At 41.7% G+C, this 26,605-nt stretch overlaps 2 protein-coding genes across 2 annotated transcripts; both read left to right on the top strand.

Annotated features, from left to right (window-relative positions):
• Nucleotides 1–2,726: 2,726 nt before the first annotated feature.
• Nucleotides 2,727–10,866, top strand: cdipt (CDP-diacylglycerol--inositol 3-phosphatidyltransferase (phosphatidylinositol synthase)). The gene is made up of 6 exons (XM_071545947.1): nucleotides 2,727–2,899; nucleotides 4,415–4,549; nucleotides 5,589–5,742; nucleotides 6,576–6,657; nucleotides 7,001–7,082; nucleotides 8,751–10,866. The coding sequence occupies exons 1-6, from the start codon at nucleotides 2,857–2,859 to the stop codon at nucleotides 8,894–8,896; spliced, it is 642 nt and encodes a 213-aa protein (XP_071402048.1). The 5' UTR covers nucleotides 2,727–2,856; the 3' UTR covers nucleotides 8,897–10,866.
• A 1,762-nt stretch (nucleotides 10,867–12,628) lies between these two features.
• Nucleotides 12,629–25,698, top strand: LOC139666658 (myc-associated zinc finger protein). The gene is made up of 7 exons (XM_071545950.1): nucleotides 12,629–13,264; nucleotides 16,654–16,804; nucleotides 19,542–19,942; nucleotides 21,089–21,351; nucleotides 23,529–23,592; nucleotides 24,443–24,614; nucleotides 25,370–25,698. The coding sequence occupies exons 1-7, from the start codon at nucleotides 13,232–13,234 to the stop codon at nucleotides 25,696–25,698; spliced, it is 1,413 nt and encodes a 470-aa protein (XP_071402051.1). The 5' UTR covers nucleotides 12,629–13,231.
• Nucleotides 25,699–26,605: the final 907 nt, after the last annotated feature.

Raw genomic sequence — 26,605 nt, 5'->3', positions numbered from 1 at the left:
AATCAGGAAGTGGGGCTACAACAGAGGAGAGCGTCCCATCCCCGCTAACTGAGACACTGTAGATTCGCCATATTTGCCCAAATGAAATTCTAGTGTCGGTGTTTTCAGCTTCAGAGTGAAATCCAAACTGTCTCCTAAACAGCAGCAGAGCGTTAGATCCTCTCCTCTCTCGTTTCTTTGGTATAAAGCATCACAGAGCGGCCGGTTGGTGAACATGAGCGAGCTGTGAGACGTTCACTGACCTCACTGCACAGGATTTCTGTGGGTTGGAAGTTCAGACAAGTTCAGACGCTCGCTGCCATTTGGGTCCAGCAGTTGCCTAGAGCAGCTTTAAAGCAGCTGCTGTGGGACGAACCCCCCGCTGCCCGACCCCCCCCCCCACACACACACACACACGCACACACACACACACACACTGGTAGATCAACTGTGAGGATGACTGATACTGTAGGAATGAGAGTCAGGAGTGTGTCTGTGGTGAAGAGACGATGGATGGATCTGAAACTGTTTTTACAGAGAGAGGCCAGGTATTAAATGTTCAGGTTCAATGCAAAGCGGTAGAGGAGGTGCGTCGTAAAGATTAGTTGTACAGAAACATAACAAAAAAAAAAATAATTTTTGGAAAAATAAATGAACCAAAAAAAAAAAAAAAAAAGCGGTGTTTGTGTCGTCTGTTACTGTCGGTGTTGTCTTGGCTTGTGCACTTTAACTTGTATTCAACTTTTCTAGGACACTTTTTTGTGTTTGTGATTTGATTTGTGTAAACAGACCAGGAGGATTTTTAATATGACAGCAGATTCACTCAGGAGAATTTCTCTTACTTTTCCCTGGATATCTCCTCACACATTCTGCTTTAATCCAATCCTTTGTAAAGTTTTCCTTTGAATATACCATTAAGTTTATGTAGCGCTTTAAAAACAAAGTAGTGTTTGTACCAAAGAAAAAACATACTGAATAAACAGTAGAGCTGCAACGATTAATCGATTAGTTGTCAACTATTAAATTAATCGGCAACTATTTTGATAATCGATTAATCGGTTTGAGTAATTTTTTAAGAAAAACATGTCCAAATTCTCTGATTCCAGCTTCTTAAATGTGAATATTTTCTGGTTTCTTTACTCCTCTATGACAGTAAACTGAATATCTTTGGGTTGTGGACAAAACAAGACATTTGAGGACGTCATCTTGGGCTTTGGGAAACACTGATCCACATTTTTCACCATTTTCTGACATTTTATAGACCAAACAACTAATCGATTAATCGAGAAAATAATCAACAATGAAAATAATCGTTAGTTGCAGCCCTAATAAACAGTAGAATGTACTACGGTGATTTACAGCCATACGGTGATGTACACATATGCAAAACACAATAATACAGAGGAACAGATAGAAAGGACCAAACACACACATAATCAATAGAAGGCATACATACAGGCATAAAGACAAAATGCGACAAAGAGATCAATTAACAGACAGACAGATTGGGGCGACCTAATACACCTTAAGTTACTTTGCACTCAAATTGTAAAGCAGTCACTTCCGAGGGTTTACAATAGGTCAAAGGTCATCGTCAGAAAGCCTCGAGAAGTTGTTTTGGAGATGCTGTAGCCCTCAGATATTTATAGGCTCACTATGTTTCAATGGCAGTGATGAAACAATACTAGTTTTGTGATAAAGGAGTGTGTTTACTGCTGGAGGCTGGTCTGTTCTCTCACACAGAACAGGAAAACTGTCAAATACTCATCATGCCTGGAACACAACAGTCATTTGTCTTGTGGGTTGCATTTTGTTTTTAAAGCAATTCTAAAATATGAACATTTTACACAATATTACTTAGGGGCTTGTTTAGTAGTCAGATTTGGTATGTTAATGACATTTTACACACACACACACACACACACACACACACACACACACACACTATGAATGGTATTCCATAATGACATCTACATGCTAAGTGTATAATACAATATTATCCCAAGATTTTCCCGCATGGATTCCAGATTTGCAAATTGACAGAAGTCTTAGAGGCACAGGGTTGTTTACTTTTTATGCAAGGGAAAAACTAGAGGCCAAAGCTTTGATCCACTTAATATCGGTTTCATTTAAAACACAGTCATAATGAATACCGTTATTATTACAAATGATTTCTTACTGGTGTTTTGAGTTTCATTTCTTATATGTCTTAATTATCATTTGAGTTAAAATATTGCACTTTTTATGGGACAAGGTCTCGCGCAAAAAATGCTCCAACATATTGTGGATGACAAAAGGCCAGGAAGTGAATAGGCAGCGTGAAGAATAGAGGTCTTGACACGCGTCTAAAAATAACTTCCAATCTGTTCTGGTGTAAATTAAAGGGGAGGCGCGCGCTGCGTCACACTGAATCAACTCGAACTTTGTCGTCACTCTCGTCACTCAAATCAGCTGCGTCAAGCTAGACGGAGACAGACAGAACAGACAGGAAGTGTATTAATGTCTACAAAATAAAAGCGTAAAATTTGTCACAAAATAAGCAAGTATTGGGGATGTGCACCCCAGCAAATATCGTATCATAATACTCATTGGAAGCATTATATTATATATGGAACTAGGAAATAGCTGAAAATATACAGTAATTATAATATGGTGTATTATGATGCATGGTATTTTAAAGGGTTTTATTTTGAAATTTATAAGCACCAGATTAGTTAACGCTGACTTTACACTGCTAAGGAACTCAACATTCGAAGAAGTGCAAGAGTATCGACCAACGATACATAACACATAGCTAAAGCTAGCTTGTTGTTACCTAGTAAATACATTGGTGACATACCAGAAGACGCGCTGGTGCGACCGCATCGTACCGAGAAAATGGCCGAGGAAAATATTTTTCTTTTCGTTCCCAACTTGATCGGTGAGTTTTTCTGTCCCTGCGAACATGTAGCAGTTAGCTAGCTAGCCCTGATGTTTGCTGTTGCATCCTGTATAGAGATAACGTCCAGGCCGAATCTCATTCTAAAATAGGGCAATTTATAACTGTCTTCCTTATCGGCAAATATGCACACTACGTAAAACATAACGGAAGACCTTTTTCTGAATCGTCTGGAGCTTTTCAATTCGGTATACGTCCAATACACCCAGCAGCATCTTATATCAATTATATGTAAACTTGTATAACTGGTTAGCTTGTTATTCCAACAGTCTTCTTCCACCAAAACACACCGTGGTGGACAGTAACGCTAGACAACAGTGTGAGCCAATTCTGAAAGCTAGAATTGAATTAAAATAAAGTGCCGCTTGGTGGATCGGATGTATGCCGACTTTATCAGAAGACCCCCCAACGTGTAGTTAACGGTCTTAAACCGCGTTCTGTCATTTATGTATGTTTGCCTATAAGCAAGCAACTTTAAACTGCCAGGTTTTTGAATGGAGTTTGCATCTGTCCGACCGCAACGTTCAGCCGTTTCAACGCGTTTCCTCTGCGGGGGCGCCACCACTGCTAAGTTAAAATTAGCGTTGTAATTTAGTCATACTGTGACCTAAAACTAAAATAAATGTAGTCCAGTTATTTTAGAGGTAATGACGTTATTATTAAAAACCATTTTTAGCACTTCATGCCTCAAACAGCAACAGAATTATCCCCACATGCACCCCAGCTGCATAAAGTGACAGAGGAAACACTGCGTGATGTTCAATGCTGATGAATTAAAAAGACGATTCAAGATTCAAGATTCAAAAAACTTAAATGTCCCCGAGGGGCAATTTGCTTTGCAGACAGTAGTCCAACACAATACAATACAATACATCATACACAACACAGCACAAGATCCATATCTCCTACACTGTCAACATGAATCATGGAAAAAAGAAAGACGCGATGACATCCGGGGTTATAGTTTGTATAAAAAACCAGGACAATCTGTATCTATTAGTGCTACCTTTGTGGAGACTAAAGCTCCGCCCTGATGGAAGCATCTGGAACTCAACATGTAAGGATGTTGAGGGTCTAAAACAATAGTCTGTGTCTTTAAGATGGCCCTCACTTCATATAGGTGCTGAAGGTCAATAAGGGTAGCACCAGTAATCTTACGGCACAGCTTGACAATTTTTTCCAGTTTGTTCCTATTTTTAAGACTAAGACTGCCAAAAAGCAAGGACAGACTCAATAAAAGAAGAATAAAACATTTACATCAGTGTCATGTCCACATTAAAACTTCGCAACTTCCTTTAAAAAAAACAACAACCGTTGATTTGCCTTCTTACATATAGCATCTGTATTTGTATCAAATTTAAGCTTCTCGTCTAGGACAGTGCCCAAATACTTATATTGCTGCACTGCTGCCACTGGCTCACCCTTAATCACACACGGTGCAGGGGCAGGGGGTGCTGAACTTGACTTGACCAACTCTTCTCTTCCTTGTGGTTGTAGGTTATGCCCGTATCGTGTTGGCCCTGCTGTCCTTCTACCTGATGCCATGCTGTCCGGTGTCTGCTGTGTTCTGCTACCTGCTCAGCGCCCTGCTGGATGCTTTCGACGGCCATGCTGCCCGGGCGCTTAATCAATGTAAGCATGATGTAGGCTGTGAGAGTTTGTCCCAGTATAAGAGATAACCAACCAAATAACTGAGAAGAGTCTAAGATCAGGAGTGTCAGTGTACTGAACCCAAAGGTATGGCAAAATCCTGGCATCCTGTCATTTGCCACCAAAACTTCAAAATCTACTGATATAGACTAAATATTTGGAGACTAAGTGGAGCAATTCCTGATGACTGACAGGATATTATCATTTGATGATGGATTATTAGATGTAGATCACCAAATTATCACTTTAGAGGGAACATTGGTCCTGAATGCCTCCCTGAAGGGGAATTTTGTTTTATTTATGACTTCCAAATGAATTTATAAAAGGTCGTAAGTCATCTTCTATCAGGCCAATAAGCAAGGATAAACTGCCAGATTTTTTAAATGGGAATACAAGAGAGAATGGCATAGGGATGGGACGATATATATTGATTTAATTGTTAATACAATATATTGCAATACAAAAATGTGACGATACGTATCGTGGGGCAGAAAACTGAATTGCGACGTTAGCTCCATTTTATTCTGCTGTAGTAATCACAAATGAGATGCTTGACCATCACAGTTTCACAATCTCTCCATCGAAATCATATTATTTGCACTTTGTAATGACATTTTTAAATTGTTGGTTACATTCTAGCAAGACAGTGTTATTGCTATAAAGATTTATGGCTCAGAAATAAACATAATTCTGCACAGTCAGACTTTGTTGTCATTGAACTTTTATTTATTACATGGTATCGTAGTTGTATTAAATCCTGAACCCCATATCATGTATCGAATCGTATCGTGAGATCAGCACATCGTCTCATCCCTAGAACGGCACGTTTCAGAGCAACGCTATTACCAGAGAATCAAACTAAATACTTAAGTCTACTAACTCACTAAATACTTGGGCGACCAACAGACCAAAGAATCATCAGAATGTTACTCACAGATCAGGACTTCCTGTTTAGGAATGTCCCTCTGTTCACCAGCTCTCTCTCTCTAACTGTCCGTCTCTCCTCTGGTGTCTTGAGCAGCTACCAAGTTTGGAGCCATGCTGGACATGCTGACGGACCGCTGTGCCACCATGTGCCTCCTGGTGAACCTGGCCCTGCTCTACCCCTCCTACACCTTCCTCTTCCAGCTCAGCATGTGTCTGGACATCGCCAGCCACTGGCTGCACCTGCACAGGTAACGCTCCGCTAGCAACCTGCATTTGGGTTTTAGTGAGGGAATAAAGGATGGATCTTTTTTTACATTTAACCACTCAAACCGAATACAAATATAAAAATGTCTACAGTAAACATTTTTGGTCATATATGCATATAGAGGAAAATTTGAGAGCCAGGTGTGCCAGTCATTACAACATATTAATTCTGTATAAAGTGGGGGAGGGGGGGTTAATTTCTTGTCCTTACCTACAGTTACAGCAGTGGTAAACTGGGGTGATATGCAGTTAAGTCTCTGCACTGCACTCATGTTAACTCTCTATCTGAGTGTTGAGCAGTTTGACACATCTCCGATTATAAAGTGTTTGGAGGGTTAGGAGTTTGGAGCAGAGTTTGAAGTTTCACTTTTGTTTTCATAACGGCAGGTTCTGTCAGAGGGGGGTTGTTTGCTGCACTCTAGTCAGTTCCTCTAGTTACTCAATCACGGATAATAATAATACTTTAAATAGCACATGAAAACAAATGTTACAAAGTGCTTCACACAAACCGATCAGAACAAAAGGTGATAAAAGCAATGTGAAGATAAAACCATAGTCATACCAAGCTCATCGGATAAAATGTCAGATAAAACAAGTTTACATTAAAATAGATAAATCAAATAAAAAATACCAGAGTAGAGTCACAAATAGGCCTTCCGATAAAAATATGTTTTCAGGAGTGTTTTTAAAGGAAGACACTGAGTCTGCCAGCCTGATCCTCCCTGTCTTGGACGGGTCACAAAAATAGAAAATTATTAAAATCTACACTGTGCTCTCTGCTGTAGTCAGTTTTCCCTTGTTTTTTTCCATCCCTCAGCTCAATGATGAAGGGATCTGCCAGTCACAAGACCATTGACCTCTCTGGGAACCCCATCCTTCGTATCTACTACACATCCAGGGTAAGAGGAGTCAACACACACACACACACACACACACACACAAACACAGTACACTTGACAAGGATGCAGATGTCTCATGCATAAGTCTGGGTTAAAACTCTTTCAGAAAGTATTCCTAGCAGAAAAGCGTGGTTATGTCTGAAAAAGTTTAGGCTTATGCAACTTTTGACAGGAGAAGAAAAATCTTTTGACTTGTGACTTTGTTCTTGTATAAGCAAACATGTTCTGAGTCATCACACCTAATACTGAAGGAGCTCCTTGTGGGTTCCAAGAAATTGTTTCCCAGTGAAGAGTAAAGGGAATTGTCAATATCCTTTCTCTGTTTTTGTGTGCTGTCCCATAGCCGGTGCTGTTTGTCATGTGCATGGGGAATGAGCTGTTCTTCTGCCTGCTCTACATTCTCTATTACATTGAGGAACCTGCTGGTAAGTCTCTTTCTCTGCTGACCTCCCTTCTCCTCGCCTGTTAATAAACTGTTCACATGCTAGAACGTCAGCTAACATGCATAGACTGCAGAATACATGTGTGTGTGTGTGTGTGTTGGTATTCTGCACACGTGAACGGACACGCGTGCACGTGTTAAAGACCCCGTGAAGTGGCACGGAGAGCGCGATTTGCTTCCGTGTGTTGTCGTATTTCCAAATGAAACAGAATAATTCCAGCAGTTTTTGCACCTAATCCTAATTGTGTATACATTAAGATTAGACCAATCAGTTTGCCAATATATGGGGCCGATATTGGTATTTTATTAAACATGAGATATCAGCCGGTCAGTGTCGTCCGCCTCTGGAATGATGGATATAATGCAGTTTGATTGATTATATATTTATTGTATAATAGTAGTGTATAGTAGTAGCATTATCTTGGGTTTCAGTGGAGAGTTTTAGTGTCCCATGATGGTCTAAATGCTGTTTCGGGGGCTTTTCCACTCTGATGAGAATACAATTCAGGGGGAAATAGTGGATTCTTGTCCTTTTTGGCATGAAAATAGTCCAGTTTACAGATATTATAGGCACAAAATATCAGCAGCTTCATTGCAAAACTATCAGAATCTGTATCGGCCGTCAAAAACCTCAAAACCCGGTTGAACCCTAATATATCTGCATATATCTATATACACTCTGGGACACAAAATGAGGCCAAGACCCAAAGAAACTCACAGTCCCCGGAAGTCTTTGATGAGTGAGCTCAGTCCCTGGGGGATACAGCCTGAGATTCATATCACTATATAAAGTCACATTTACCTCTAACGATAAATGAAACGATCCTTCTTTTTTTTTCTAACCCCGGTGCAGAAATACTACATTCACCATTGGCTTCATAAATATAAAAAGTATGCTTTTATTTTGAAGTTAAACCCACCTTACTCCCGATCATATTCTGTCCTTCTCTGACACAGCAGATAATACACTCAAATAGGGCTGGGCAATATATTGATATTATATCGATATCGTGATATGAGACTAGATATCGTCTTAGATTTTGGATATCGTAATATTGTGATATGGCATAAGTGTCTTTTCCTGGTTTTGAAGGCTGCATTACAGTAAAGTGATGTCATTTTCTGAACTTACCAGACTGTTCTAGCTGTTCTATTATTTGCCTTTACCCACTTAGTCATTATATCCACATTACTGATGATTATCAAAAATCTCATTGTGTAAATATTTTGTGAAAGCACCAATAGTCATCCCTACAATATTGTCGCAATATCGATATCGAGGTATTTGGTAAAAAATATTGTGATATTTGATTTTGTCAATATCACCCAGCCCTACTTACAACTGAACATTTAGCCCACTTCTTAGAAAATACCGAGATATATATTGTGTATCGCCATTCAGCCTAAAAATACCGAGATATGATTTTTGGTCCATATCGCCCAGCCCTACACTCAAATTAACTGAAGCAACACAAGTGAAACTGTTTCTGCAAAGTCGGCTACTTGACAAATGTATTTACCAAACAGAAAGACATGTAGAAAATTTGGTGCCAGTGTTGGAGCTCAGTCCCTTAGCAGATGCAGAGCTCAGTCCAGCTCAGTCTAGCTCAGTCCATGTTCTGACCCAGACTGTCTCCTCCCCCTGCTGCAGCCTGGCTGTACTGGCTGCAGGGGCTCTGTGCTGTGATCTGCCTGCTGAAGTCGGGCATCAGCCTGCTGCACCTCATCACCGCCTCCCAGAACATGGTGGCCTTCGACGCGGCCGAGCGCGAAAAGACCGCAGCCAAGACCCAGTGAGAGCCGAGACGAGGAGCCGGGGGGGGGGGGGGGAGCTGAACCTCCGCCGCCAAATCCACCCTCAGTCCTCTTGTCCTTTTTTTTTTTTTTTTTTACACTTTTTTTTAAAGGTACACTCTGTGGACTCGGTTGATTTGGACTTAGGTGAGTCAAATAAGGCGTGAATCACAGTGCACCCACATAAACTTTGTCGCACCTACATTGGCTCAATCTGGGAGTTGTTGAAAGGCATCCTGGGAAACGTAGGCAATCACTAACTGAAGTAGAACTGTTTGAGGCAGGTTGAGGGAAAGTAAATGAAACACTTGATCACAAAATTAACTCCTGGAATGCGTTGAACATATCACAGATTGGTGATATCTAACAGTATCAGACATTAACATTGTGAGATTTATTTGATGACACAGCAACTAACGTGCTGTGGCCCAGTTGAATGAAGCAGAAAATTCCCAGGTTGACCTTCAGTTATTTAGTAGTGTCACCTAAGCCTGCTGTCACACCAGAGGAGCAGTGAGGAGCTGCTGGTCAGGGACTTTCAGGAGTTTAGACTTTAAAGCAGCACAAGTATCATCACTGTTGCATTTTATTTAAATCTTTAATACCTTGGTTTGACATTAGTTTTTGAGCAAAATCTCTAAAGTAGATCTCGGCTCAATCCGAGGCTCAGCAGAACGTCATGTGACAGCAGCCGCTCAGGTCAGTGCAGCACTTCCAGTTAACCTTCAGTTTATTTTGTTACACTGCACTTCATCACTCGCCTGGAGTCTGGAGATGCCCACATGTAAAGAAATAACTCCAGTGACTATCAACTTTGCCCTCTTGTCAGTGGTGACATCGGGTAAAATCTTAACGTTCAATCGTCAGAAAATGCCTTCCTCTGCATATATATATATATTTTTTTTTTTTCACTGAATTCTGTCGAGAAATTGATGACAAATCAACAAAAGCTGAAAAAATACTGCTGAATATTCCCCCAAGTCACACTGGAAATCTAAACGACCAACATGGAGGAAAACAAGTGTGTGATGACTAAATATTGAGGGAATTTAAATCAGCAGGCAGATTATCTGACACTTACACATCAGTCATATCGTCGTCACACTTCATCACGCTACATTCATGTTCATATTCCTCATTTACATAAACCCCCCCCCCCGAGTCGTAGCTTTTCTAAGAAAACTACTCGCATAGCCGTGACCCTAAAAACTTTGACTCTGAAAAGGAAAAGCCACCTTTTATTCCTATGATTTTTCTTTTTTATTTATTATTTGTGATGTTTTTGTTTGTGATTTGTGAGCAGGAACAACTCCAGTCACTCGCTGTATTCCTAATAGGGAAGTCGGTCATGAAGGTGAATCTACAAAACAGACCAAAAATTGACTTTTTAGTTAATTTAAAAACAATTTCTGATTACATCCTTCTGTCCCTTTTTAAACATTACACAAACAGGTAATACCTTGGATACTTTTGTGTTAAGCTTACTCGTTAAGTTGACTTTAGTATAAAAATTCTCCCGCCGTGACATCCGAGCCACTATCTCTGCCGTTCTTTTTGTGATTTTATTGAGATTCCTAATAATGTCTTGGTGTTGATAAAGTGGGTAATGGTTGCACTAGAGGGGCGTTTAGAGGTTTGCTTATTTTTGATGTTTATGATGTTGCAGCTTTTTAAAAAATATTGTGGTAGAAGAAGAGGTGTGTGTTTCTATTTATACTTATAAACAAACTGAAAGTTACATAGGGCACAATTCATACCTCAGATAAAGGACACCGAAGTATTACCGTTTGTGGTGTTGTATTACAAATTTAAAAGCTTTCCTGTCACTGTCTGACCATAAGTATGTGCTGCTGAACGACTTAGCCTACTGTAAAGCCATGTTTCAGTGCAGAAAGTGTGTGAAATGTTGAAATATATATAAATATCCACGCCATGGCACTTACTTGTCTTATTTGTTTTTGATGAACTCATTTGCTAGAATGTATAGTAGAATATCGACATGTGACAGCAGGCTGCAACAAAGCCAATTCTAATATATATGTTATAAAATGAAATATTTGGCTATTATTTCCATGCAGTGCCTCTGACTTGCATTTACTGTAAAAAAAAAAAAGTGGAGCTGCAAAATAAAGACATTAAAACCAAAGTGTTCATTTTGCTTTTTTTTTTTTTTTTTGCACTCAGCTTTAGTTTATCAGCTTGTGGTGTTAATGCTCTGCTGTATCCATGCACACATTACTGCATGGGCTTACCTGGATCTGAAGCACAGGGTCCAGATGTGTTTGTATGCAAAAGTACTCTGATCTTGTACTTAAGTAAAAGTAGCAATACCATGATGGAAAAATACTTCATTAAAAGTAAAGGTCTGCGTTCAAAAGTTTACTCAAGTGTATATGTATTAGTAAAATGTACTGAAGTATCAAAAGTACTGTTTCTGAAGAACTGTCCCTTTTCAGAGTGTTAAATTATTGTTGTATTAACCTGTCAGAAATATTTTAATGTTGTCAGTCTAACTGCTCCATATACTGTTACTGTGTGTCTCTAAAAATGCAACATATTTCATGAGCTTATCATGTTTTGCATGTAAAACCTTATTCTGCAAAGTAACTAGTAACTCCAGCCGACAGATAAATGAAGTGGAGTAAAAGTATAAAGTCTCACAAAATGGAAATACTCTAGTAAAGTGCCGGTGCCTCAAAATTGTACTTAAGTACAGTACTTGAGTAAATGTTCTTCGTTACTTTCCTCCTCTGATTATGCAAAGGGTGACGTGTGCTTCCTCAAACTTCCTGAACCAGGGTGAGAAAACGTCAACATTGAACAAAACAGTTTAATAATTTTGCCTTTCTTACAGCAGAAAGCCACACTTCATAAAACACTAGCCGTTTTACGAATCTTTAGCATAATTTGGTAACTTCGGCGTACAAATAATCCCCCAAACTGCACTTGATTTTTTTTAATAAAATCTCAACTTTTTCAACTGGTTCACAGAGTGCCGGCTGCCGTCCACCACAGTGTGGTTAAGGGGAGGAAGATGGAGGGAAGTCACAGAGGAACCAGCTATAAAAGTTGACATTTTATTAGTAATAAAAATGCTACTTGTGTTGGGATAGATGCCGAATTGACGAGCGGCTCCTAGCGATTGGTAAAAGGTAAAAAAGTCACGCTTTATCGCCTGTGCTACTTTGCCGACGAGCAAGGCCACATGTCGCTGTCAGATTTTTGAATGGAGTTTGTTGTGACGTTCAGTCCGCACACGAGCGAACGTCATGTATCGGGGGTTACATCGGATCCAGCTGTTGCACTTGCGCGCATCGTTACCTTTAAGATGCAAACGGATAATGCATTGTTTTAAACCGACACCTCCATCTTAACTGTTTGGTCCGTGTAGTTTATACGGTCCGGTTGGCAGCTCGTTCACAGTATCACCGGATTTTTGCCTTTATCGCGAATTGAGGAATTAACGGGCGAGGGGCGGTTTTATTGACGCCTAATGTGCACAGCGGGATTTCATTATCTGTCGGCCTACTAAGAAGTGGCGGGGGCGAGAGGACGGCACGAGACGGGGTCCGCGAGGAGGGTGCATACACAAAATACTTTCCCTTTAAAGCAGAGGGACAGAGGGGGAGAAGAAGAGATAAAAAAAGAAAAGGAAGAAAGACAGAGAGGGAGGGAGGGAGAGAGAGAGAGAGAATTTGAAAAAAAAGAAAGATGTCATCCTGTCGATTGAAACACCGAGGCGGAGCCATGGACCGCGGCCGACCAGGAGCTCTCTAGTTAGGGGACGAGCCGTACGCGACGCCGAGGCTTCGGGATCCGTCGTTCCGGCCTTTTCGGAGCTAACGAAATAAATGACTCCTGAACAGCTGCTGACTATGATTATTACGTTTCGACTACATCCTATCAACTACTTCTGTATACAAATAATCTCTATTTTTGCATGCATTTCACCGAATTTTATTACAGTAGACATAAGCAAACTATATTAAAATGCACCATTAAAGCAAGCATGATACCAACCATTTTGTCGCATTTACAAAAGCATCTTGTCAGTGCCTGTAGATTGCCAACAGATTGCCATATTAAATCATAACTCATAGACTTATCACTGCTAATTGATCAAAACTGAATATTATCCGGTATCATTACACAGTTCCAACCCAGACAGGCACAGAAGAGCTGAGATACAGGCCTCTGATTTTTTTGTTTTCATAGCAGCAGCAGCTATTGCATTTCATTTCTTCCTTGGCTCCGTTGCCCTCCTCCCTCCCCTCTTTGGTCTCAGGCTGGTGGCTTTTAGTTTTTTTTGCAGAGTGCCAGCTCCCCAACCTGTTCAAAATGGATACCTCCTGGAGTAATTTCCTCTTTCAGGTGAGTGTTAATTGATGTGGAGCTGCTGCTTTGTGGTTTTGGAGGGTGGGTGAGGGAGGGAGGGAGGGAGGGAGGAGGAGGGGGTGTCTGACTTCTTCTGCATGGGGTTTATGGGGAGGTGAAGGAGGAGAGAGAGAGAGAGAGAGGGAGGGAGGGAGGTAGTAGAGCAGAAGGTGAGGGGGGTCACAGAGGGGTCAGTGCAAAGTTGGTTTCTGAACAGACTGGAGTATCTGATGTCTGTACTGGTGTCACTGGTGAGCAGCCGTCCATCATGTTCACCGTCTCCTTGTTGAATATTGTGCCGCAGACTTTGCTCTAGCCGGCTGAATTCAATACAACGGATGAACTGAATTAAATCTGACAGGGGCGTCCGTTCACAAAACCCTTCGCTGTGTGCTAACTCTTCATTTAATATCATCTGCTGCCAACAAAACTTCCAAACCTGCTTAGATAAATAGACTGGATCTCTGGGGACAAAGTTCATCAATCAACTGGGGGCTGATGATGTCATTATCAAGTCAGTGTGATCAATTATTGGATGCAGGTCACCAAACTGCCAGCTGAGAGAGAACTGGTTGCTCCCCCAATGTGACTTTTTTCAGATATGGCATCCAAATTTCTGGTATTATCTTGTTTGGTCTTTGCCCTCTGTTATAATGATAAAACTACAAGAAAAAATACTAATTTGGACTCATTTAGCCTAACATATGGCAAGTGCCACACATGGAAGCTGATGAATGACAAACTCTGTGTGTGTATTTATATGTGTGTGTGTGTGAGAGAGAGAGAGAGAGAGAGAGAGAGAGAGAGATGTCAAGGTGATTGATTCCACTCAGCCATATACAACTGAAAGAGAAAATCCACCCTAAAATGGAATTCCATCCAATGATCTAATGAACCTGATCAGTTTTGATATGTGAACGTGGAAAAACTCTCCCAGGAAACGGCAACAAGAGCCGATACTGTATTTCAGTGATATTATCATGTCAGTGGTGAACCCTGATCCCAGACCAGGACCCAGAGGGATTTGGCACAGAAACATGAGCAGCAGCACTACAAAATAAAACTCACTCCTGGGTGTTCAGACTTGAACTGCCCAAGACTGCAGGAACAAACTGAATTCTGTTTTAGGGTGGTTGTGTTTGAAATGGAAACAAAATAACAGACTGAGGAAAAGCAATTGTGGGATTTAAGAGATTTTTTTTGGGTTCTCGGATTGGTTGCTAACGCCTGAGATAAAATTAGGGCTGGGCGATATGGACAAAATCATATGTCATGATATTTTTGACCAAATACCTCGATATCAATATTGTGACAATTTTGTAGGGATGACTATTGGTGCTTTCACAAAATATTTACACAATGAGATTTTTGATAAATAATCATAGAGCTAACTATTTTGATAATCGATTGATTAATGATTCCAGCTTCTTAAATGTGAATATTTTCTGGTTTCTTTCCTCCTCTATGACAGTAAACTGAATATCTTTGGGTTGTGGACAAAACAAGACATTTGAGGACGTCATCTTGGGCTTTGGGAAACACTGATCCACACTTTTCACCATTTTCTGACATTTTATAGACCAAACAACTAATCGATTAATCGAGAAAATAATCGACAGATTAATCGACAATGAAAATAATCGTTAGCTGCAGCCCTAAATAATCATCAGTAATGTGGATATAATGACTAAGTGGGTAAAGGCAAATAATAGAACAGCTAGAACAGTCTGGTAAGTTCAGAAAATGACATCACTTTACTGTAATGCAGCCTTTAAAACCAGGAAAAGACACTTATGCCATATCACGATATTACGATATCCAAAATCTAAGACGATATCTAGTTTCATATCACGATATCGATATAATATCGATATATTGCCCAGCCCTAGATAAAATGAATTTATACTTGACAGCTAAATATGAATTGCAATACATTTTAAAGTCATAAAAGCATTACTTTGCATTCAGAACATTGATGCAAATTGGAATAAACAAGCTGTATCTGGAGTTGTGAACAGTTATGAAAGTTTGCAAAAAGCTCATTTAGCTACAGTTTATAATTTAGACCTTTAGCTGACACTTGTTCATGTGCTGGTGGGAAAGTCTGACATCAAACAAACAATAACCAAACACAGACGTCCTGCAGCTTAACAAGCTAATTTGATGAACTTTAAACAAATGTTAGGTCAGTCTGGCTAACAGCAAGGTGTATGTGTATGTGTTCTTACTGCTGACTGACACAAAACTTAATTTTTTGGCCTTGTTGAGACGGTTAAAGGTCACCATTGTGTCATAACTGGGAAACTCAGATAGCAAAAATGTTCTCAGAGTTTCCGACTTCATCATCCGATTTTGCAGAGCGAAATTGCCAAGCAGTAAAGTTTTTTTTCCGATGTATCCGATAGCACATGAATGCACAGACTCCGTACAGTGAGTGAGCAGGTGGAGTTCAGTGCCCCGCTGGAGGATCTGACAGGCTGTGGATGGACACATGGGCTGGTGAACCCCCCCGGGACCATTATGTTACATTATGTTGTGTTATGACAACCTGAAGGAATGAATGAATACAAGAAGCTGTTCATCCTCAGGAGAGTCTTACCTCAATACCTCTGTGTTTCCTCTGGAATATTGCATGGAAACAGCTGCTGTAGAGCTTCACACACACACACACACACACACACACACACACACACACACACACACACACACACACACACACCATCTGCAGGAACAAAACTGAGAATAATGTGCTAATGTGTTAGCATGGAGCACCGGAGTCAACGATCTACATGGATGATTTTGGTGTTTATTTTCTCATCACTCAATGGATAAGTTGACCAACAGGCCAATCTACCAAAAACTTGTATTCCTTTAAAGCAGTGGTTCTCAACGTGGGGTCCGGGGACCACCAGGGGTCCTTGAGGGAGTTCCAGGGGGTCCCCAGCAAATTGATGAATTAAATTCACCATTATTTCACTTACAAGAAGTTAACACAATTAGAGAATGCAGAAGAATGACTGTTTTGATCTTAATTTCACTGTCATCTCTCTCTACCTACAACACAGATCTTCATGGAATTCTGAAAAATCATATCTAACAATACAAATATTCTCAGATTTGGGTCCAAGACAAAATATCTCATCAAATGGGGGTCCGTGGCTCTAATGTGGACTAAATTAGGGGTCCTTGATATGGAAAAGGTTGAGAATCACCGCTTTGAAGGACAATCTCACTCTAACCACCAGGCCTCTGTGCTGCCCCACTGACTGTACTAAATCACTCTCTTCAAAAATCAATATCTGAAGACTGTCAAAATAGAGACGCTGGAATATAAACTCTGTATTGGAGCATTAAAACATTATTTTCTCACTGTCTCTCTCTGTTAGACGCCGCCGACACAGAGCCAGCCTGAGACGCCGCTTCAGTCCGAGCTGCTGCCGGACCTGACCGGCTCCGCCCAGAGCCCGCCGGCCGAGCACATCGCCCCGCCGCCGTCCACCGTCGACACCGCCGCCCTGAACGAGGAGCCGCTGCCTGGTGAGGGAAGGGGGGGGGGGGGGGGGATGTAGAGCAGTTTCATGTCACAGATCCTCATTTGATAGGATTTTATTACAGGGACTTCCACGTGGATTTTTGTTAATTATTTTGTACTGAATTGACGTAACATTGATAAACATCAGAGGTGGGGACTCGAGTCACATGACTTGGACTCGAGTCAGTGTTAAGTGCTTGAGACTTGACTTGACTTAGGTTCTGGTGACTTGGGACTTGACTTGGGTTCTGGTGACTTGGGACTTGTACTTTGATGACTTGAAAAGGTTTCTAAAGTCTTGACTTGAGATCTTGTGTTTGTGTAAATGACTCAGATTGAAAGTGATGAGATTTGTTCCAGCAGACGACTGAATTTAAATTCTGTTTTCTGAATTTGTATGGAATGATTGAATTTATTGAAGTTGAAACTGATTATAGAAATCAAACTCATGATGCTCTTACCGAGTTTTTATCCTATTAAAACCATATTGCATTGAAAAGTCCTAGATATTTAGTTTTCTTTAAGATATTAAATTGATACTGGACTCCTGATTTGTTCTCACTTGACTTGCTGTTCTACATTTAGACTTGAGACTTGACATTAATGACATGGACTTGACTTGGACTTGACTTGGTAATCTACATTTAGACTTGAGACTTGACTTGAGACTTGTGCCTCAAGACTTGAGACTGACTCAAGACGGACTCGGTCACACCTCTGATAAACATAAATAAAATGATGAATCCAAAATGCCATTTTAAAGGCGCATGTGAGCCAGTGGCAGCTGGATTGTTTACTGTTTCCATGGTAACCACCACTCACTGGAAGCAGACTTTCTTCAGAGAAATCTCGTCCCCTACACACTGGGGTCGAAGCGATTCACAGATATTAGTTGCTTATTCGTGCACTGTGTATTTTTGCCCCTTTGATTAGCAGCAACAGTGGAGATCTGCTGGAGAGTTTTGGATTTGGCCTCATCTGGTTCAGACTCTGCTGAGGCTCCTTGGTCCTGTTACTTTGCATATCAAAGCTGCAACACAGCCACACACACACACGCAAATTGGAGGTGAAGTGTGAGATTATTTACTACAGTGTCTCTGAAGTTTGGGCTTTTATAGACCGTCTCAATGGCCTTTCATGCCCCCCTGCTTAGTCTGTAATCTGCATGTGTTTGTGACAGGAGAGAGGAGGAGAAGAGGGCAGGGAGCATGGTGGAAATACAAAGGGGAGGGGAGGAGGGGAGGGGAGGAGGGGGCGGGGGTCGAGTAAAACCAAAACGACCCAACATGTCCCTGGCTTGGACATTGGGCTGGGAAAATGCTGGGCGGGCGTTCTACAGACTTTGAGTTTCTTATGTGTCTAATATAAACATTTAATGCAATTATCCTATAATAGGCCAAATAATTTTTAAGCATTCTGTCATATGGCTGGTTGGAGGACTATAATAAGCCAAATTTCCTGTCCCTGTGCCCCTTTAACCCTTGCACTTCTTACATGGTGTTTAGCTGTGACTCTTCTCCAGAGCGACTTACAGTGAGTGCAGCAGTAGAATACGCTTCAATTCCTAAACTACTGAAAATGACATTCTATCAAAACAGAAGTAGTGCAAAGATCAGCCCGGTCAGTGTCCAGCGGCGGGGCGTTAACACACTCTGATTGGCTAAGATGCCTAGATATCCATTAGCTGACTTGTCACATACGTTGGATTTGTATGGGACCAGGTACGTACATACACACTGTACGTATTGGAGCAATCTGGCACGAAGCGCGGCACCATCTTGATTGCTCTTCTTCGTTTTAGAGACACAGTCAAGGCTGTGGCTGTGGTTCTTCTGTACATGTATCTGTACACTGTCATGCCTTTGCAAATTAATTATGTTGTTTCATCTCATTCACATGCCGTAGTGTCGCGAAATGTCTGATATATAAAAGGTCAAGTTTTGCTAATTTATAATCGATTATTAAAAGCTAAAAGTGTTTGAAAGCAAGCAGCTAATGCCGTAAATTGACACTTTCCCTCCCTATAGATTGAATCATTATTGTGTTGTATCAGTTTGTGACAGAGTAGCAAAATGGACATTTATTCATATGAAAATGCTCAGATTATTTTGCCTGGGTCCAGACCTTTGACTCCGCCCACTCCACCGAGTTGACTGATTCTGGTCTGGCATCGTGACATGAAACAGCGGTTTCTCTCGGTTGAAAAATCGACCGGTCCAATGAGTGCCGGGGGGGACTAACAATTAGCCAATCAGAGCCACGGGCGGGACTAACGCCGTTGTCAAGCTGTTGTCAAGCTGTTGTCAAGCTGTTGTCAAGCTGTGCGCCGGAACCAAGGAGGAGTAAGAACAACAATGGCGACCGCTATAGACAAGATAGACGCTGTTATCGAGGCTGTTCTACATTGATTAAAAGTACCAATTACTTTGAAATCCGAACAGCACTCTGCTTTGAAGGCATTTATTCAAAGAGGAGATGTTTTTACGTTACGCCTTAGATTCAGGCGGATACGTTGGTCTCTAGTGATTGGTTAGGGAAAATCGAATCCCCCTCCCCCACGGAAATCGGTTAGAGTGGAGGCAATGTCAGACTGAAGATGGAAATGGAGTGTAACGAGTTGACAGTTCTGTCTGATATCAGGCAACAGATTATTTATTACCTTAAGCACTAAGAGCATCAGCAAAATCCCTGAAATTTGAATTTAAAATGTAAATGTAACGTTCCGCACACTTTGTCTTCCAGTCAAACCCGTCACCAAGCCCAGCCGGCCCGCCCACATCTGCGCCACATGCAACAAGCAGTTCAAAAACAGCTACAACCTGCGGCGGCACCAGTCGGTTCACACGGGCATCAGGATGAAGGACCGGGCCGCCCGCGAGAAGGAGGACGGGGGGAAGGGGCGAGTGGAGCGGCAGACGGTCCCCCTCTCCCTGCTCCACCTCACCCTGCCCCCCCCGCTGCCGCCGCCGCCTCCCCCCGCCGCCCCGCCCGCCCAGGAGACGCTCCCCCAGCAGCCCGGGCAGCAGCACGGCAACCAGGAGGGCCCGCAGGTCTCCGTGTCCATCGCCCCGGCAACCGTAACGATGGCCGCACCGCCTCAGCCCATCCAAGCTGCTGTTGTTGTCGTGGGTTCCATGGAGCAGGTGTGTGTGTGTGTGTGTGTGTGTGTGTGTGTGTGTGTGTTGGGAAAGCGGCATACAGTTACAAAACCCCTGAAATGATAAAATCCAAAATGCTGAATATAGACTGAGAGTGGATTGGTTGCCACTAGGATTAGACCAACATAATCAGGTCGATATTGTCCTTTTATTAAAAATCACATATCTTCCAGTCGGTGCGGTCCACCTCCTCCCTGACCCGGTTCCTGCTCTTGCCACTCTCCACTCCACATCGCTCTTCCCCTTAGGTGTTGAATGGAATCTGGTCTCTGAGGTGTTATAACTCAACAGATATAACAAATATATTTCACTTCTAATCAAGCCCATCTGCTGCTCTGAACGCAAGCCATCTGTTTCCAAACTCGAACATGATTGAGATGTAATCCACTTTTCCCCATCAGGGAGATCTAATTACACTTCTTGATGTTGTATTTTAGTACTGGGTAAAATTCTCTGATACTCTGTTAGTCTGTTATCCATCTGTTATTTGATACGAGTATTGGTAACAGCATCGACTTACATTGAAACACTGGTGCAGTTCAACTAGATTCAAGTTCAAGTTCAGGATTTTTTTTTTATTGGTATAGCCCTTTATCAAAAGCATGTCTCAAAGGACGTTACAGAGAATGAGTCTAACTAGATCTAACTGATCAACAATCAGTCATGGAACAGAATGATAAAGGACAAACATCAGGAAAAGCCACACAAAAACAGATTAATAATAATAATAATAATAATTGATTACATTTATATAGCGCTTTTCTAGGTACTCAAAGCGCTTCACATATCGGGGGGGGGAAGAATCAACTCATCCACCACCGATTATAGCAAGACATAACAGCCTACCTGTCCTACATAGCCTAATCTACAGGCACCACCAGCCTCAGACTCTCACTGCATACAGGGAAAAACTTCCAAGAAAAATAACCTTGTTAGGAACAAAAATGGAAGAAACCTTAGGCGGGCCGTGGCACAGACGGTTGAGCGTGCAATAGATGCCGGGAAAACAGTGACAAGAACATGGGCAATGACAATGACAAGAGAAAAACAGAGAGGCAGATGAGACAGAGAGAGGCGACTAGGTGCCTCTGCAAAGCTTCACATCTTCTCTGCTTCTCTGATTCCCCACAGAATCCAAATCCCAACCCCAACCCCAACCCCAACTCCAACCAGGTGAGGAAGAACCACGCCTGTGAGGCCTGCGGAAAGGCCTTCAGAGACGTCTACCACCTAAACCGCCATCGCCTGTCCCACTCGGACGAGAAGCCCTACTCCTGTCCCATCTGCCAGCAGCGCTTCAAGAGGAAAGACAGGATGAGCTACCATGTGCGCTCGCACCAAGGCGGCGTGGAGAAACCTTACATCTGTCCGCACTGCGCCAAGGCTTTCTCCCGGTACAAAATACGATTACATGAAGCTTTTAAAGGTGTAGTGTGTAGCATTTTAACATCAATAAACCATTACCACATTCATTTGGAGACATTAGTGTAAATACCGTAAACAGACAAGACCGTTGCCGGGAATATTGTCAGCCTCTGCCGGCCTCTACTCTGTATTTTTACATTGTGTGGTGACTAGTCGGATTTGGAGGGAAATCTGCTGGATTGCTTTACGGCACAAAACAGGAAGAGGGAGCTAAAGGTTTCAGAGTTTCTGGTGATGGCAGATGGTGGAAGGAGTGAAAGGCCGATGGAAAAGTCACTTCCAACATGTTTGATCCTCTTCAGGGGGCTTACATTGGTCAGCAGTGAGCGTTAGGGCCACACAAATATTTTCATCCTCTCCATAAAAGACACTTGCCTCCTTATTTTATCCAATTATCTTATCCAAATGATCTGTAGCTCCTTCAGATTAAAAAAAGCTGTCAGAATTATGAGAAATGCCAAACTGCAGTGGAGAGCAACTATTAACCTGAAACTAATTTTAAATCTAGAAACAAGCCTGAAAAAAAAAAGTCAAACCTTGGCCTACATCAATTTCACTCATCTAATTTTTTACACCATTAACTGTATGATTATGGTCTGAATATGGGCCATTTTTTTAAAAATAGCACGCCAAACTATCAATAAAGTGATTCTCAGAATGCCTCTTCACTTTGAGCAGCTTAGTGCAGTTTCACCTGGAAGTCTTTATGGCCAAAATAGCTGAGCATCGACTCTTATTGATGGAAGAGTGCAACTTGTGGATGAGCAAACAACATTAAACACAACTGATAATTCCAACATTTCAAGAATTTAAGTGGAAAAGGATTAATGGAAAGCATGAAAAAAAGATACAGCATTATGAGTGTGCAAAATGAGAGTAGTCAAAAATGAATTAAAGTATACTGTATATACGCTATGAAAATACACATAGAATACAATGTACTGAATGAATATACTATTAAAGCGTTTCTTGGGGAAGGGGATTATATGTCCTTTAAGCAGAAGTGTAACATCAAACAAAATATTCAGCCTAAATCAGTCGGTACTTTTGAACATCAACAAATCTCTCCCAAAGTGGAAAATCAAAGCAATATTCTAGGATTTCGTTCAAACATAAAATCTGGGGAGAAAGTGCCATTGTCCTCATAAAATGACAAATCATGATCTCAGCATCACAGGATAATATTAAAGGATAAAACCATTGAATGTATGAATTCACATTACATTCTGGTGCCGGTCCAATCAGTATTCAGGAACATAAACATCATTCTCCCAAAGCTATAAACCACAGGAACAAGAATCTGTGGTGAAATACTGAAGAAATACTGAGGTATAGGCTGCATGTGCTCCATTAACAATGAACTGGAGACTGATTTCATGGACTCATGTAATATTTATCTGAACTCTTGCAGCCAAAAAGGACTTTCTATTTTAGTCGTGCTGTCATTTCCACACCAGATAATGCCCAGGCACCTTTTCCATCCTCTCCCATTCTTCCTCTGTGGAGCTGTATGTCAGCGATAAGCTGAAAGACGTGTTTGAAATGGGAGATTCACTTTATATGTAAGCAGTTAAATCAAAGCACCTGTCAGCAAGCAAATCATCTCATCTCTTTGTCCTTTGGCCTGCAGTTTTTTGCCAATTCCCACTGTTAAGATCCAGATACTTCTACAGCCTGTACCTTTAACAAATATTACATATTCCATTAGTGGAATACAAAGAAAAGGCTTTTATTTGATCTGCAAGGAGAGTGATGCAGTCTCAGTCTAGCAGAAGTAGAAAGTAAAGCCCTTAAATAGCCAAGATACTGTATGCTATAAATCACAACACTGTGACTAGGAATAAACACAGAAAAGAACCCAAATTAGTGTGCAAATCTTGCGGAAGGTGACTGCAAAATCTATCACTATTGGTCCCAGTAAAGTCCTCAAAATCCTCAAATGGCATAATGATGTGGACTGAAACGTCGTCGGGCAACAGAATGACAGATTTCAAAATTCAGTGAGTTTCTCCTGTTACAGGGAACATGTAATTCCTGTGATTGGGGACAGTCCAGTTTAGATTTGTGAATGTAAACCAGTCCAGACATTAAAAACTGTGTTGTCTTGTTGAATGACTCATGTTGGTGTTCTTGGTGTTTGTTTCAGACCGGACCACCTCAACAGTCACGTTCGACAGGTTCACTCTACAGAGAGACCCTTCAAGTGCACGGTAAAGTCCACATCTGTCTACTGGGGATCCACCGACACGGGTGTTTGAAGGCCGATAGTCGATATTTTGTGCTGATACTCATTTTTTCAAGCTAAACAATTGCAAGTATTCAGAGTCAATATTTTATTCTTGTCTTGTTGAGAAGCCTCTGAAACAGCATTTAGAACATGATTTAGAACTAAAAGTACGGCTGAACGATTTTGAAATAATATCTAATTGCGATTATTTTGACTGATATTGCAATTGGAGATATGATTTCGATATTAGAGGGAATGATAATTTTTACATCATTATTCTCATTTTCATTGAAAAACGTATTAAAATGATTATGGTGTGATTTTTGCGGGGATCTGTACCAAACAAAGATGTTTTCTTAAGTCTGTAGAATATGATGTGTAGGCCAGGACATCTCTGCAGCACCACAATAATTAATTTAAAATGGTATTTTGACACACATTTCACCTCTGCCTCTTGTGATTTGAAAATTGCAGTAGGCCATATTGCGATTTCGATAAAATTTCGATTAATTGTTCAGCCCTAACTAAAACTCTCCACTGAAGAAGAATAATAATGATTAATATAATGTATACTTATGTGGTAGTGTAGCATTGATCAATTTTACAATAAATATGTAATCAATCAAACTGCATCATGTCAATCATATCAGAGGTGGACGACACTGACGGGACCAGATCTGATTTTTAATAAAAGATCAATATCAGCAAACCAATATATCGGTCTGAATCTAACATCTACCTGTCTATCAGCCTGTGTGCGTCACCTTTTTACTTGAAGCAGTATAAACATGTTTGTCATCTCTTCTTCCCGTGTCTCTTCCCGTCTCTTCCAGACCTGCACGTCTGCGTTCGCCACGCGGGATCGCCTCCGCGCTCACCTGATCCGCCACGAGGAGAAGGTGCCGTGTCACATCTGCGGCAAGCTGCTGTCCGCCGCCTACATCACCGACCACATGAGGGTCCACAACCAGTCCCAGCACCACGCCTGCCACCTCTGCAACCGCAGTAAGTCAAACAGCAGCGACGTTTTACTTCAGTTTTTCAAAAGAAGCAACCTGTTTTCTTTATCGTTTTTGGGAAATTTTACAGCACAAGATTTCTCTAATTTTGTGTGTTCTGGTCCAGTCGACCTAATCTTTCCCTTGTTCCATTTCTCCTATCTTTTTCCCCTCTTCCTCTCCCCCATACAGTTCAATTACTTTATTGGCATGACTGTTTGTCAGAAACAATATTGCCAAAGCAGTATAGAAAATGTACACACAGGACTGTGCAAAAGTCTTAGGCACCCAAGAGTTTTTATACCTCTGTCCATTTTGCTGTCCTTGTTTTTAGCTGTATATTTATTCTGTGTAAGTACATTGTGAGCAACGGAAAAACCGGAGTCAAATTCCTTGTATGTGTACATACTTGGCCAATAAATCTGATTCTGATATAAATGTTTATTCATTTTTTTCTGCATTAGTGTGTCAGTAGACTGCTCTTTATAGTACATTTTTTGATATTTAGAAACTTTTCATTTAGTTATTTTTGAAAGCATCTTCGCTTTACTTTTTTTCTTTTACATATGCCTAAGACTTTTGCACAGTACCGTATTTACAAACCAACAAACTGTCTATACATTCAAATCTTATTGAGATATTAAATTATTTGGTTTGAAAATATTTACCAATGTCTATAATAATATACACCAGCAGCAAACTTTTCCACTGTGGGTCAGAAAACAGACTAACCCCTCAACGTTGTGTCTCTCGTGCCTCCAGGCTTCACCACCCTCACCTACCTGCGTGTCCACGCTCAGAAGCACCACGGACAGGAGTGGAAGGAGAGCGGCGGGGCGCGGGGGGGCTTCGGGGGGGCGGGCGCCGGCGGGGTGCTGCTGTGCCAGCTGTGCGGGGTGCAGTGCAAGACGGCCACGCAGCTGCAGGGTCACATGGGCACCCACGCCAGCCCTCAGGGCGACCCCGGCCCCGACCCGACCAGCGCCGGCCCCGTGGGAACCACCAGCGTGGCCGTCACCGTGTCCAGCGCCAGCACAGTGGGACTGCTGGTAACCGACTGCTCCGGTATCGCACCCCAGCCCCACAGCTAGCACCCTGCGAGGGCGGGAGGGGGGAGTGGGGGGGGAGGGGGGAGGGGTTTGGGATGGGCAGGGGTGGAGGTGGAGGTGGGTGGGTGGGTGGGGGGGGGGGGTTGGGCTTGGGGCAATTGCGGCACCGACGAAAGAGGATGCATAGGAATGGAAAGGACCAGAAATACAGCAGCCAGACCAGGTGTGTGTGAACCATTCGTCTGTCTGTGTGTGTTTTAGTTCAGCTTTGGCATCATATGGGTTTGGATTGAAGCTGCCAGTAGCTGATATTTTGGTGCCAACATACAAGATCTTTACATCTGAACTAGGGCTGAACAGTTAATCGAAATTTTATCGAAATCGCAATATGGCCTACTGCAATTTTCAAATCGCAGGAGGCGCAATATTTGTTAAAGGTGAAATGTGTCAAAATACCATTTTAAATTAAATATTGTGGTGCTGCAGAGATGTCCTGGCCTACACATCATATTCTACAGACTTAAGAAAACATCTTTGTTTGGTACAGATCCCCGCAAAAATCACACCGTAATCATTTTAATACGTTTTTCAATGAAAATGAGAATAATGATGTAAAAATTATCATTCCCTCTAATATCGCAAATCATATCGCAATTGCAATATCAGTCAAAATAATCGCAATTAGATATCTTTTCTAAATCGTTCAGCCGTAATCTGAACATTCTCATGCCACAAAAAATGCCTTCTACATTCTCTAATTGTGTTAACTTCTTGTAAATTAAATAATGGTGAAGTTTAACAATTTATCAATTTGCTGGGGACCCCCTGGAACCCCCTCAAAGCCCCCTGGTGGTCCCCGGACTCCACGGTGAGAACCACTGATTTAGACCATGGAACACTGAAACCCCATTGAGACCCCTACTCAAAATTAGTAATAACTATAATGGCA

Source organism: Centroberyx affinis, unplaced genomic scaffold (assembly GCF_046629955.1).
Source record: "Centroberyx affinis isolate AG114_WGS23_722 - 3 ecotype Tasmania unplaced genomic scaffold, CSIRO-AGI_Caff_v1 ptg005080l_1, whole genome shotgun sequence".
In the NCBI taxonomy this organism is placed as follows: domain Eukaryota; kingdom Metazoa; phylum Chordata; class Actinopteri; order Beryciformes; family Berycidae; genus Centroberyx; species Centroberyx affinis.
The sequence above is the reverse complement of the archived record's forward strand: the minus strand, read 5'-3'. Positions and strand labels throughout refer to the sequence as shown.

Bases quoted from the DNA above. Each gene is read 5' to 3' on its own strand.
- cdipt (XM_071545947.1), top strand. From the start codon at position 2,857: ATGGCCGAGGAAAATATTTTTCTTTTCGTTCCCAACTTGATCG. The intron at 2,900-4,414 runs GTGAGTTTTTCT...TTGTGGTTGTAG, and splicing joins TTTCGTTCCCAACTTGATCG to GTTATGCCCGTATCGTGTTG. The intron at 5,743-6,575 runs GTAACGCTCCGC...TCCATCCCTCAG, and splicing joins CACTGGCTGCACCTGCACAG to CTCAATGATGAAGGGATCTG.
- LOC139666658 (XM_071545950.1), top strand. From the start codon at position 13,232: ATGGATACCTCCTGGAGTAATTTCCTCTTTCAG. The intron at 13,265-16,653 runs GTGAGTGTTAAT...TCTCTCTGTTAG, and splicing joins GGAGTAATTTCCTCTTTCAG to ACGCCGCCGACACAGAGCCA. The intron at 19,943-21,088 runs GTGTGTGTGTGT...GATTCCCCACAG, and splicing joins TCGTGGGTTCCATGGAGCAG to AATCCAAATCCCAACCCCAA.